The sequence below is a fragment of the Haplochromis burtoni genome, unplaced genomic scaffold, assembly GCF_018398535.1.
Source record: "Haplochromis burtoni strain Fernald_Lab_line unplaced genomic scaffold, NCSU_Asbu1 Contig_531, whole genome shotgun sequence".
In the NCBI taxonomy this organism is placed as follows: Eukaryota; Metazoa; Chordata; class Actinopteri; order Cichliformes; family Cichlidae; genus Haplochromis; species Haplochromis burtoni.
Window position 1 is genome coordinate 356310 of NW_024582892.1, and position 11464 is coordinate 367773.

The following is an 11464-nucleotide window of genomic DNA, read 5'->3' on the forward strand; positions in this document are numbered from 1 at the left end:
TGTCTACCATCTCTCTTCTTCAATGTCTCAGCCTGTGTGTCTCTGGCTCGTCCACCTTCCTCAGCAAAAACCAGTTGAGCCGTCACTCAATGTGCACGCCCCCCCCCCTGCACCCCTCTGGATGATCTGCTGTCTCGCTCTCTCACCTTCTCCCTTCGTCTTATTCCACTGACCATGCATGTTCCAAAAACAGATCTCATTTTCATCCATGGTACAAATCGCCTCCACCCTCACCCCCACTCCCCCGCAAGCCCCTGCACCGTCTCTCTCTCTCTTGCACTGCCTCCTTTCCAGACCCAAGCCTTTTCCCGAGTTTCTGTCCAAGTCCACCATCTCACCTCCCCATTGCTCCACCCCGAGCTCCACCCTCACACCCCTTACCATGAGCACACACGCTGGAATTTGGAGGCGTGTAATAACTGGGTCCCGACCAATCACCGGCCTTGTAGTCATATAAATCCCTGAACATACATGCACTTATTCGCTCTTTCTGTCAGTCCAGCACTCCTGAATTGGAGGGTGCCACACGTCTAGGTGAGGGTGGTGGAACAAGGGTGAAAACAGCAGAGAACAACAAAGAAGTCAAAGAGCGGGGCTAGACACGGTTAGTCGGCCAATCCCTTGTCTATCCAGAGAAGATGGAGAACGCACACGCGAAGACCTCGGTAGAATGCCTGGCCTACTTCTCGGTGAACGAGAACACTGGTCTCACTCCTGACCAGTTCAAGAAGAACCTGGACAAATATGGCTTCAATGGTGAGAGTTCGGGCATCGGGGATGGGTGGGAAGCCTACTGAAGGAAGAAAACCCCACGTAGTAACTGTCAATGAAACATCTCAGTGTTTGCATTCAGAATATTCCACAAAGCATCACAGCTTTTGCTAAGATAAGTTCTGGAAGTCTTCCTTAGTCAACACCAGTGGAGTTTCTTGCCTTGCTTGTAGTTAGCAGGGCTGGGTTAAAGCTTTTTTAGAGTGCAGTCGCAGCAGCTGATAAAAATGCAGAGACATTGAGAAGCAGAGACTTTGAGAGCTTTGAAGAGCTATTTAAAGATAGCCAGAGAAGATGACTGGAGAGCGAGAGAGACAGGTGATGGTTCAGGAAGCTTCCTGGGTGATATATGGTGTGGGCAATAGCAAGAGGTGTGGATAATTTTAGGCCGGATCAAATGGGGAGGTCCTCAGACGGCTTACGACTAAGTGATCGGGAATATGATTGCTAATCAATAACTACAAGGAAGGCAAATTCCATGGCAAGAGTTGCTTAATAATGTATTACAGTTATTTTAGCAGTCATGTTCCTGCACTCACTGTGACGTTGCTTTACAACACTTAGTAAGCAGTCATTACAATTTTATTAATAGAATTTTTGTGAAAACAATCGAGCTTTCACAGAGGTTTTGCAGGCTTTGACTGCAAATCAAAGTAGGCTGGGTCCTCCTGAAATAATTAAGCAACACAATGTGTTTTTAATTAAGCCACTGAGTTGTAGAGCTTAAGTTATTAAGTGTGAAGCACACAGAGGATTTTGAAAAGGTGGATGTTTTTATAAACTAGAGGGCGCATTTATTGTATAATTCCATCATAGTGTTGCTGATAATGTTTAATAACGATCGTGAGACACTTTAACTGACTGTCTTTTCGCCCCGCTCTCCTTCTGTCTCCACCTCCTTCACTTTGGTGTGCAACTCCAGAGCTGCCCGCTGAGGAGGGTAAGTGTTCCTTCAACACATTTACTGCATGTTTAAATGTGAACAAGAGCTTCCAGACACCTGATATCACCCAGAGAGAATGACTGGCGTGACTTCACTGAAGTCACGCTCATCCTCAAAAGGTCTTCAGTCAAAACAAGCAGGCAGCATTTTGATTGTGTAATTTAATCACCACAAGATAATTGCATCACACTTGCCACTGAAGATTGTTGGTCAATCACAAATCCAAACCATAGTGTGCAAACTTGTACCACACAAATACACTCTAATGCACGCTTAATGAGGTGGTTATTATCCACTGATTGTGTCCTTGTCCTGCAGGTAAGAGCATCTGGGAGCTGGTCGTTGAGCAGTTTGAGGACTTGCTTGTCAGGATCCTGCTTCTGGCCGCTTGCATCTCCTTTGTAAGTAAACAAGCTATTCCTGTCATTTACATTTTAAGCTTAAGTGACAGGAGGAGTATTTGTAGTAGACATAATAGCAGCAGCAACAAATGAAGCAAGGCACTGACACTTGTGGACAGGTTCCAAGTTTAATAGCACTACTAACAAGAATACACTCTTCAGGTTTAAGATAACATCCAGCTAATCATTTCACATGTTTAGATGTAATCTCCGGCCCCTCACACATTCTTAAGAGTCAACTTAAAAGGTGATTGCATTTAGTTTAGTCCATCACACAAACCAGTCCACTAAAGCAAGCATGCTGCAGTTACTTGCACTACTTTATGGCCACTTTGTCAAGACAGCTTCCCATCCCCTCCGCCCCTCTATGTATTTTTGAGGACGACAACTTGAGAAGAGGGAGACCAATTGCGAAGTCTACTAGGAGGTGTATTAATTGCTATAGCCAGTTTCACCCTTTCGGGCAGCTGTCACGATGGCCTTAGAAGGCGAATATTGAGGAGCCAGTGAGAGATGGGGGGCTCGAGGAAGTATAGGGGGGCAGAGGGGTAAGGGTTTATTTTAAGAAAGCCCCAAGCTGAGGAGAGAAACTGAATCCTTCGGGAAAGGTCAGGCCTGAAGAAGGAACGAAGGGCCTCCTTAGAAAGACACTTTTAAGTCAGAAGGAGTGAAGAGCTATTAGGACACTGAGATTAATCTGAAATCATTTTTACACAACTATTATCAAAATAAAAGCGTTAGTACAGGAAAAGAAAAGACCAAAATATGACTAAATGTAAATGATGAAAAGGTCTAAAAAATGTCTGCGTAGGTATATGTTTAAAATTATTGTGCTTTTCTTTCTTTTTTTTAAAAATTGTTTACATGTTTTTTTTAAATCATGTAACTGATATAGATAAAAACACTGAATTCATACAAATATAAAAAGGTCCCATAAGTACCTACCCCCCCTTCATGGCAATCTCTACAACCGCTAACACATTTGTACAAGCTTATATACTTGTTAGAGGTTTTTAGTTCAGCTTAAAAGAAAAATTAATGAAAAGCATTTTGTTGTTAAGAGATATCGGCCCGCTGGTTCTCAGGAGCAGGATAGCCCATTGTCACTGTTGTCTCCACCGCACTAACCATGCTCTCACCACAGGTGCTGGCCTGGTTCGAGGAAGGTGAGGAGACCGTTACTGCCTTCGTGGAGCCCTTCGTCATCCTTCTTATCCTCATCGCTAACGCTGTTGTTGGCGTGTGGCAGGTCAGTAATGAGGCCCAGGTCGTTGAGCAATAAGCTGTATCCATTACACTGATGACAGAAAGTACACAGGTTCCAGTTACTGCCCGAGTTGGTTTCTCAATTCGCATTTTCAAGCTCTTAAATCTGAAATGTACATCAGCGCTCACTCGATCTTATGTGCAAGTATGAAAACATTTATATAATATTATTACTGTATGACTTTTTAAAATATTTAACACGTTATATCTGGCGTTGTTTGGACTGCAGACATTTAGTCATGCTCTTCTTCATACATGCCAATAAGTGTGTGGCACTGCTGTCAGGCATCACTCAGAGAGGGAACATTGCTGTCATCATGTTCATGCCAAGTGTTGAAATCAGCTGCTTCCCTTCCCTTCTGTTTTCCGCATCTAAAGAACTGACATTAGCAACCCGCTAATCAAAGATCATCCCAGCTCACATTTCCCTAAATGAGTTTATTTTCTTGCACTACTTTCCACACTGAATTTAAAAAAATAAATCTCTAAAAAGAAAACCCACCATAAAAATTCTACTGAAACCTAATATGGACCAGACCACATCAGATAACAGACGTGACCTACTCATGTGACATCAGTAACGGGTGTAATTGCTGTGGGTAATGACTCAAAGCCTCTTAGAGGACATGCCCAGTGCCAGACCAAGGACAAAATTAGTATAGTTTACATTCAAACGAGGATGAACAGGCATGTGGACATCCGTGTGGTGTCTCTGTATCCTTTGATACAAAGATTTTACTTTTATTTGTTTTTAAGCAGATCCCGTTTTCTTCTTTCAACTCTTAATGAGAGTTTGTGTCTGTGTTTGCCGCAGGAGCGTAATGCTGAAAGCGCCATCGAGGCTCTCAAGGAGTACGAGCCCGAGATGGGCAAAGTTTACCGCTCTGACAGAAAGAGTGTGCAGAGGATCAAGGCCAGGGAAATCGTCCCTGGAGACATTGTGGAAGTGTCTGGTAAGAGATGTCGAGCTTCCACATGGGGAGTCTGTGTTAATTATTTTTTTAAACGGTCTGTCGGGGGGCTCTGTATATATTTTCAACCGGGGAATACTCACAACCTGTTGTATCAAATACTCTTCGATGTCTAATTACAGTGAAGCTGTGAAGATGCTTCCACTGAGTTCCTTGCATTTCTATTCAGGGAGTGAAAGGCAGACACAAGTTCAGGATAGATGTGCCCGAGGAAGGCTGATGTCAGAGCCTTGTGTCTTTTTAAGGCGGCGTGAATGAGGCACGACAGAGTAACACCGCAGCGAAAACATGCTGACTGTAGGAAAACGAAATTATGAGTATAAATACCCCCACGAGCACCTGCCGCACCGCCTCTTCCCTCGCTGCCGTTGACACTCCTGTTAATTTGTCAGTGCACACCTGTTGCCACTCTAGCTGGTGGCCCTGCCCCCCTCACCATGTGTGCTTCACTCTGATTGGTCAAAGCATGTGTCATTTAGAGCTCTGCACTATTATGAAATCCGTGGATTAAGTATAGAAATTTAGCAAGTTGTCTGAGCATTTGGTGCCTATTTTAGGAGCTATTCATAGTATTAGCGGTGGTAGTATTATATTTCACTTTGATTGAATTCAGTTTTAATAAATGAGTGACTTGAATTGAACTATTTGGCACTATTGCAGTCATTTGGATGTTATGGAGGTGCCAACATAATTAAGTAGGAAACGTTTTTCACACACAGTCCCCATGGTTGTTTTTAACTTCTTTCTAATGTCAGTAAGAAAGTTATTTATGTGTTCTCTAACAGTTCACTAAATGTTAATGATAACTTCTCTTCTTTGCACAGTTGGTGACAAAGTCCCCGCTGACATCAGGATTGTTTCTATTAAGTCCACCACCCTGCGTGTTGACCAGTCCATCCTTACTGGTAAGCTTTTAAGAAAATCAGCCACTACATCCTTTTCTGTCCTTTCTCCGTTGGCAGTTTTGAGTTAATTCTCTGATTTCACTCTCAGGCGAGTCTGTCAGTGTGATCAAGCACACTGACCCTGTTCCTGACCTCAGAGCTGTCAACCAGGACAAGAAGAACATGCTTTTCTCTGTCAGTATATCCTGTTACTATGATAATTATTTCTCTCACCTGTCCTTTCATTTCCTTAGCCTTACCAGGTTTCTCTTCCCCGTTTTTTTTCTCTGTAGGGTACCAACATTGCTGCCGGCAAGGCCGTTGGTGTGGCTGTCGCCACTGGAGTCTCCACTGAGATTGGCAAGATCCGTGACCAGATGGCTGCCACCGAGCAGGAGAAGACTCCTCTGCAGGCCAAGCTGGACGAGTTTGGCGAGCAGCTGTCCAAGGTCATCTCCCTGATCTGCGTTGCTGTCTGGGCCATCAACATTGGCCACTTCAATGACCCCGTCCACGGAGGCTCATGGATCCGTGGTGCTGTCTACTACTTCAAGATCGCTGTTGCTCTGGCTGTCGCTGCCATCCCTGAGGGTGAGGACAGAAAACACAGTGAAAGAACAACATGTTCCCACTCCGCTGCTTGTTTGTCACACTCAGTTTTTCACTAATGTCCCTCAGGTCTGCCCGCTGTCATTACCACCTGTCTGGCCCTTGGTACTCGCCGTATGGCCAAGAAGAATGCCATTGTCAGAAGCCTGCCCTCTGTGGAGACCCTGGGCTGCACCTCCGTCATTTGCTCCGACAAAACTGGCACCCTCACCACCAACCAGATGTGTGTGACCAAGGTGGGTTTTTAACCAATGAAGAAAAGTGTACTTTAGACAGCTTTCATGAACTCTCCTTCATGTGCAGAAACTGTCTTTGTTTCCTCCCCTGCAGATGTTTATTGTCAAGACTGTTGATGGGGACCACGTTGACCTCGATGCCTTTGATATCTCTGGCTCCAAGTATACCCCAGAGGGCGAGGTGTAAGTTGGCTTTTATTGCCATGTATCGTTGTTCAGTGTAGCCAATCAAATTCAGACAATCCAACTCTAATTTGTTTGCAATTTCCTCCTATCAGTACCCAGGGTGGTGCCAAGGTCAACTGCAGCTCACACGACGGTCTTGTTGAGCTGGCTACCATCTGCGCCCTGTGCAACGACTCCTCTCTGGACTACAACGAGGTAAAATCGGAAAGCCACACTTTTTATTTGCCACAATTCGACTTTACTACCTGCAGAGAAAGAAATTCTCTCCTTCATTTCTTGTTTTCTGTAGTCCAAGAAGATCTATGAGAAGGTCGGTGAGGCTACTGAGACCGCCCTGTGCTGCCTGGTTGAGAAGATGAACGTGTTCAACTCAAACGTGAAGAACCTGTCCAGAATTGAGAGAGCCAACGCATGCTGCTCAGTAAGTCAGCTCGTTTCATTTGTGGAGCAATGAAGGCGATTTACGTTTGCTGATGAAAACCATTGTAGTGAGCTGAAGTTACGCTTGAGAGTTTTTATTGCTTTATAGTAAAAACATATATATCGATCAATAGGTGATCAAGCAGCTCATGAAGAAGAACTTCACTCTGGAGTTCTCCCGTGACAGGAAGTCCATGTCTGTTTACTGCACTCCTGGTAAAGGTGATGGTGGTCCCAAGATGTTTGTTAAGGTCAGTTCACTCTTACCTGTTGTCATAGTGTTTGGGATAAAAGATGGACTAGGGTTCTGAAAACTGCAATCTTTCTAATGGCCAGCAGGGGGTGACTCATCTGATCCAGCTGTGTAAAGGTCTATGAGAAAGCACATCATCCATCACCATTAATCGCTTTTCTCATGACGTTATGGTCTCAAACCTTTAGTTTCTGATTTTATTGTATGCAACATAGCAATCATCTAATTATCTTATGAGCATTCAGTGTCCCCAGGTTTGTTAGTAGATTCACTCCCTGCTTGCGATGTCTGTTTTTACAACAAAGCTAAGCTGGCCTGTCAACACGCAACATACAACTAAAGATGATAAATGTAATAAAATTCTGGATTTAAAGTCACTCATATCTTTCATAAGTCATTTTTGTTCTACTACAAGTTGCACTGTTAAAATGATCTAGTTGAAATGTAGTAGCTTAAAGCTGACATCTTCAGCTTTTTGGTGTAGAAGTTCCTAAAAAATTAATTCTGTTGGTATTTGCATTTTTCCTTTAAAGAAAAATTGTAGCAGATGGAATAAATATTAAAGAACAGGCCGAAATTGTTTGTCTCTGTGCCGCCTTTACAATCTTCCTGCTTCGTACCTAGGGTGCTCCTGAGGGTGTGATTGACAGGTGCGCCTATGTGCGTGTCGGCACCACCCGTGTGCCTCTGACCAACGCCATCAAGGAGAAGATTCTGGCTGTCATCAGGGACTGGGGTACTGGCCGTGACACCCTGCGTTGCCTGGCCCTGGCCACTCGTGACACCCCACTGAAGCTGGAGGAGATGAACCTTGAGGACTCCACCAAGTTTGCCGATTATGAGGTTAGACATCCTGACTGAACTGAAACCTGGAGATACAGCCATGACAACATGTAAAAACTTGGATTGATTTGTTTCCTTCTCCCCTAAGATGGACCTGACCTTCGTTGGCTGTGTGGGTATGCTGGATCCCCCTCGTAAGGAGGTCACTGGCTCAATTGAGCTGTGCAGAGATGCTGGAATCCGTGTCATTATGATCACTGGTTAGTGTCATGGAGAGCTTTTTTATTATACCATTCTTATCATCAGAAAATCTGATCTTTCTGTTCTGCTAATACACAATCATACAAAGTTTTTTTATTCTCCGGAAACTGTCCTTTTTACAAGGTTTCCACTCATTTTCTCCTTCTCCATGTGTCAGGTGACAACAAGGGAACTGCTATCGCTATCTGCCGTCGCATTGGCATCTTCGGCGAGGACGAGGATGTCTCCGGCAGGGCCTACACCGGACGTGAGTTTGATGATCTGCCTCTCCACGAGCAGTCCGAGGCTGTGCGCAGGGCTTGCTGCTTTGCCCGTGTGGAGCCATCCCACAAGTCCAAGATCGTTGAGTTCCTCCAGGGTTATGATGACATCACTGCCATGGTAAGAGCCCAGCAGTGCAGGATGCAAACTAAACCTGTTACCGACACAGAGGTTGTGTTAAAGTGTTGTCTGGTGGTTTGGTTTGTCTAATGCATACTTCATCTCCTCCAACCGCAGACTGGTGATGGTGTGAACGATGCCCCTGCCCTGAAGAAGGCCGAGATCGGCATCGCCATGGGCTCTGGCACTGCCGTTGCCAAGTCTGCCTCTGAGATGGTCCTGGCTGACGACAACTTCTCTTCCATTGTGGCTGCTGTTGAGGAGGGCAGAGCTATCTACAACAACATGAAGCAGTTCATCCGCTACCTCATCTCCTCCAACGTCGGTGAGGTCGTCTGGTGAGTGACCTGTTTGACACACACTCTGTACAGCTACACATCTTTCTTTTTGTCTCTGGCTTAACTTCAGCTGTCCCATTACCCTCCCTCAGTATCTTCCTTACCGCTGCTCTGGGTCTGCCCGAAGCTCTGATCCCCGTCCAGCTGCTCTGGGTCAACTTGGTGACGGATGGTCTGCCCGCCACTGCTCTGGGCTTCAACCCACCTGATCTGGACATCATGGGCAAGCCCCCACGCTCCCCCAAGGAGCCTCTGATCTCTGGCTGGCTGTTCTTCAGATACATGGCTATTGGTGGTAAGTGGAACTGGGTGAGTTTGGATGGATTTTGATTGAAAGTAGGTACAACAGTTGTCTACACTGACACAATCCACCTACACTAACAGGATATGTCGGTGCTGCCACTGTTGCTGGCGCTGCCTGGTGGTTCATCTATGACCCCACTGGCCCCGGGGTCACCTACTATCAGCTGGTGAGTGTTTTTCTCTGTTTCCTGTTGCTTTCCACTAAACACAGATGTAGACATTTACTGATCTTACTTCCTATCCGTGCAGTCACACTTCATGCAGTGCCACGATGAGAACGAGGACTTTGAAGGCCTGGAATGTGAAATCTTTGAGGCTGCTCCTCCCATGACCATGGCCCTGTCTGTACTGGTCACCATTGAGATGTGCAATGCTCTTAACAGGTACTTCTTTGAATGTGATAGAGGAGGATGTAGCTTGTAAAAAAAAGGTTTCTTCATGCAACAGATATATTCTGCTCTCACGTCTCTTCTTCCTCTTCAAGCTTGTCTGAGAATCAGTCTCTGGTGCGCATGCCCCCATGGAGCAACTTCTGGCTGCTCTCTGCCATGACCCTGTCCATGTCCCTGCACTTCATGATCATCTATGTTGACCCTCTCCCTGTGAGTCAGAAGTTCAGTTTGAAAATTTTTTTGTTTTAGAAGCTCTAGTTTATGTGGATTTCCTCCATGGGGTTCAGCTTCATCTGACTTCCATTCTTTTCCTCTCCAGATGATCTTCAAGTTGACCCATCTGTCAGTGGAGCAGTGGCTGGTGGTCCTGAAACTTTCCTTCCCCGTCATTGCCATTGATGAGGTGCTGAAGTTCTTCGCCCGCAACTACGTTGAAGGTAAGCAGCACTTTTATAAATCCACAAGAACAAAAATAAACAGAGATCTGTCCCAGTTCCTAAGATAACAGATAATAGTTTTACTTAATCATTCATGCATTACTACCATTATCATTTCAGAGTATTTATTAATATTTTAACTTATTAAAATTAACCTAGCCTTTATCTAATTTCATTTTAATTCAATCAGGTTTGATTCTGTGTTTTTAATCTGCCTGTTTTCACTTCTCTCCATTCATCATTAACTCACGTAACCCGTTTGTTTTTGTCCATTTCCAGCTTAAATTCAGCCAACCCATCACCATTAACCTGTAACTAAACCAAGGTATTCCAAGGCTCACACTGCAGTGTGTAGCGCTGTGTAGAGACTGTTTGTCTGTTTGTGTATTTGTTGTTATTTCAATGTGTTCAAGCTGTTATCAGACTCACTGTGACCTCCGGGGTCTCCTCACTACTCATTCATTGAAAATCAAATTGAAAAACATTGGGTATCATGACTTCTGTATGGGGAGACCCCCGAGTGTGTTGATCTGAGGTTTCTGTTTATTGGTTTTTGTTTTTTTCTTCGTGAGATCACCGTGAGCAGGTGAGTAGATCACTTTGTATCTCACCAAGGTTACCTTTTATAATCATTATATAAACATTAAACAAATGTTTTTTCTTAGCACTTTATGATATAGCTGTAAGCAGATAAAAAGTCTGTGTGAGTATTAATTGTTCCCTTTGTCAACAGATTTTACTCTTAATCTCTTTTACTGTTAGCATTATGTGTAGTTTTTTCCTCTAGAGCTGCAATAAACTCCAAAATAATTTATTACATGTTTATATGAAGCTTATAAATAATAACAGCGACTTTTTCATAAAGTAAGCCCCACATTTAAAATGCTCTCCCTTGTAAATAAAGGCTTAAATTGTCTTAAACTTCTTAAACTAGCTTATATTTCTGAAAGAAAGTCATACTGTGAAACTGTTCTTTGTTCTCCTTATGAAGACAAATTGGGGATGTAGCTTTTTTATGTTTAAACCCTCAAACTCTGGAACCTACCTTCAAATATGAAGTCTAACAATAATTTCAAGCAGTTCTTAAAATGCACCTTTTTAATGAGACATTTAGCTAATGTTTCCACTAAATAATAGATCGCTATACAGCCTACGAGTGAGCTCAGCCACATTTAGTGGTCTGGTAAATATAGAGCATGTGCATTTTGTCTTTGTAAGTATCATGTTGGCCTCCTACTTCTGTCGTGTCAAAGTTTGTTTGTTTTCATATTTCTGTTTATATTCGACAGGATTTTGTGCAGAATTTAATTTTATGTATTGCTTATGGATAAAGTGCTTAAGAAATTTAAGAAAACACAAATATCTTACAAATCTGTAAAGTTTTTACATTTCTTTCGGGGGCTTAACCAAGTTCATGTTTTAATTTGAGCCAACACACCAGACCTGACTGAGAAGTCAAAAGTTAAGTGAGGGTAACTGTAGTTCAGGGGGTTGGGAAGTGCTTCTGTAACCGGAAGGTCGCTGGTTTGATCCCCGGGCTCTCCGTCCTGGTCATTGTGTCCTTGGCCAAGACACTTTACCCTACCACCTACTGGTGTTGGCCAGGGGGGCCGATGGCGCGATATGGCA

General features: G+C 44.0%; 1 protein-coding gene across 2 annotated transcripts in view; it reads left to right on the plus strand.

The window, feature by feature from the left end:
- Positions 1-470: 470 nt before the first annotated feature.
- Positions 471-11464, plus strand: part of atp2a1l (ATPase sarcoplasmic/endoplasmic reticulum Ca2+ transporting 1, like) — a 12386-nt gene continuing 1392 nt past the window's right edge. Inside the window, exons 1-23 of one of the 2 annotated variants that reach the window (XM_005947458.2) lie at positions 471-756; positions 1694-1711; positions 2033-2115; positions 3260-3364; positions 4196-4334; positions 5177-5257; positions 5346-5431; positions 5530-5827; positions 5915-6081; positions 6176-6264; positions 6360-6462; positions 6557-6688; positions 6822-6938; positions 7565-7783; positions 7872-7983; positions 8142-8365; positions 8483-8703; positions 8796-8998; positions 9088-9173; positions 9256-9389; positions 9491-9608; positions 9718-9835; positions 10115-10160. In XM_005947458.2, coding sequence (XP_005947520.1) covers positions 639-756; positions 1694-1711; positions 2033-2115; positions 3260-3364; positions 4196-4334; positions 5177-5257; positions 5346-5431; positions 5530-5827; positions 5915-6081; positions 6176-6264; positions 6360-6462; positions 6557-6688; positions 6822-6938; positions 7565-7783; positions 7872-7983; positions 8142-8365; positions 8483-8703; positions 8796-8998; positions 9088-9173; positions 9256-9389; positions 9491-9608; positions 9718-9835; positions 10115-10119 — 2976 coding nt within the window. In that variant the 5' untranslated portion in view covers positions 471-638 and the 3' untranslated portion in view covers positions 10120-10160. The remainder of the gene's footprint in view (positions 757-1693; positions 1712-2032; positions 2116-3259; positions 3365-4195; positions 4335-5176; positions 5258-5345; positions 5432-5529; positions 5828-5914; positions 6082-6175; positions 6265-6359; positions 6463-6556; positions 6689-6821; positions 6939-7564; positions 7784-7871; positions 7984-8141; positions 8366-8482; positions 8704-8795; positions 8999-9087; positions 9174-9255; positions 9390-9490; positions 9609-9717; positions 9836-10114; positions 10161-11464) is intronic. The other variant, XM_005947457.2, reaches the window with a different exon arrangement.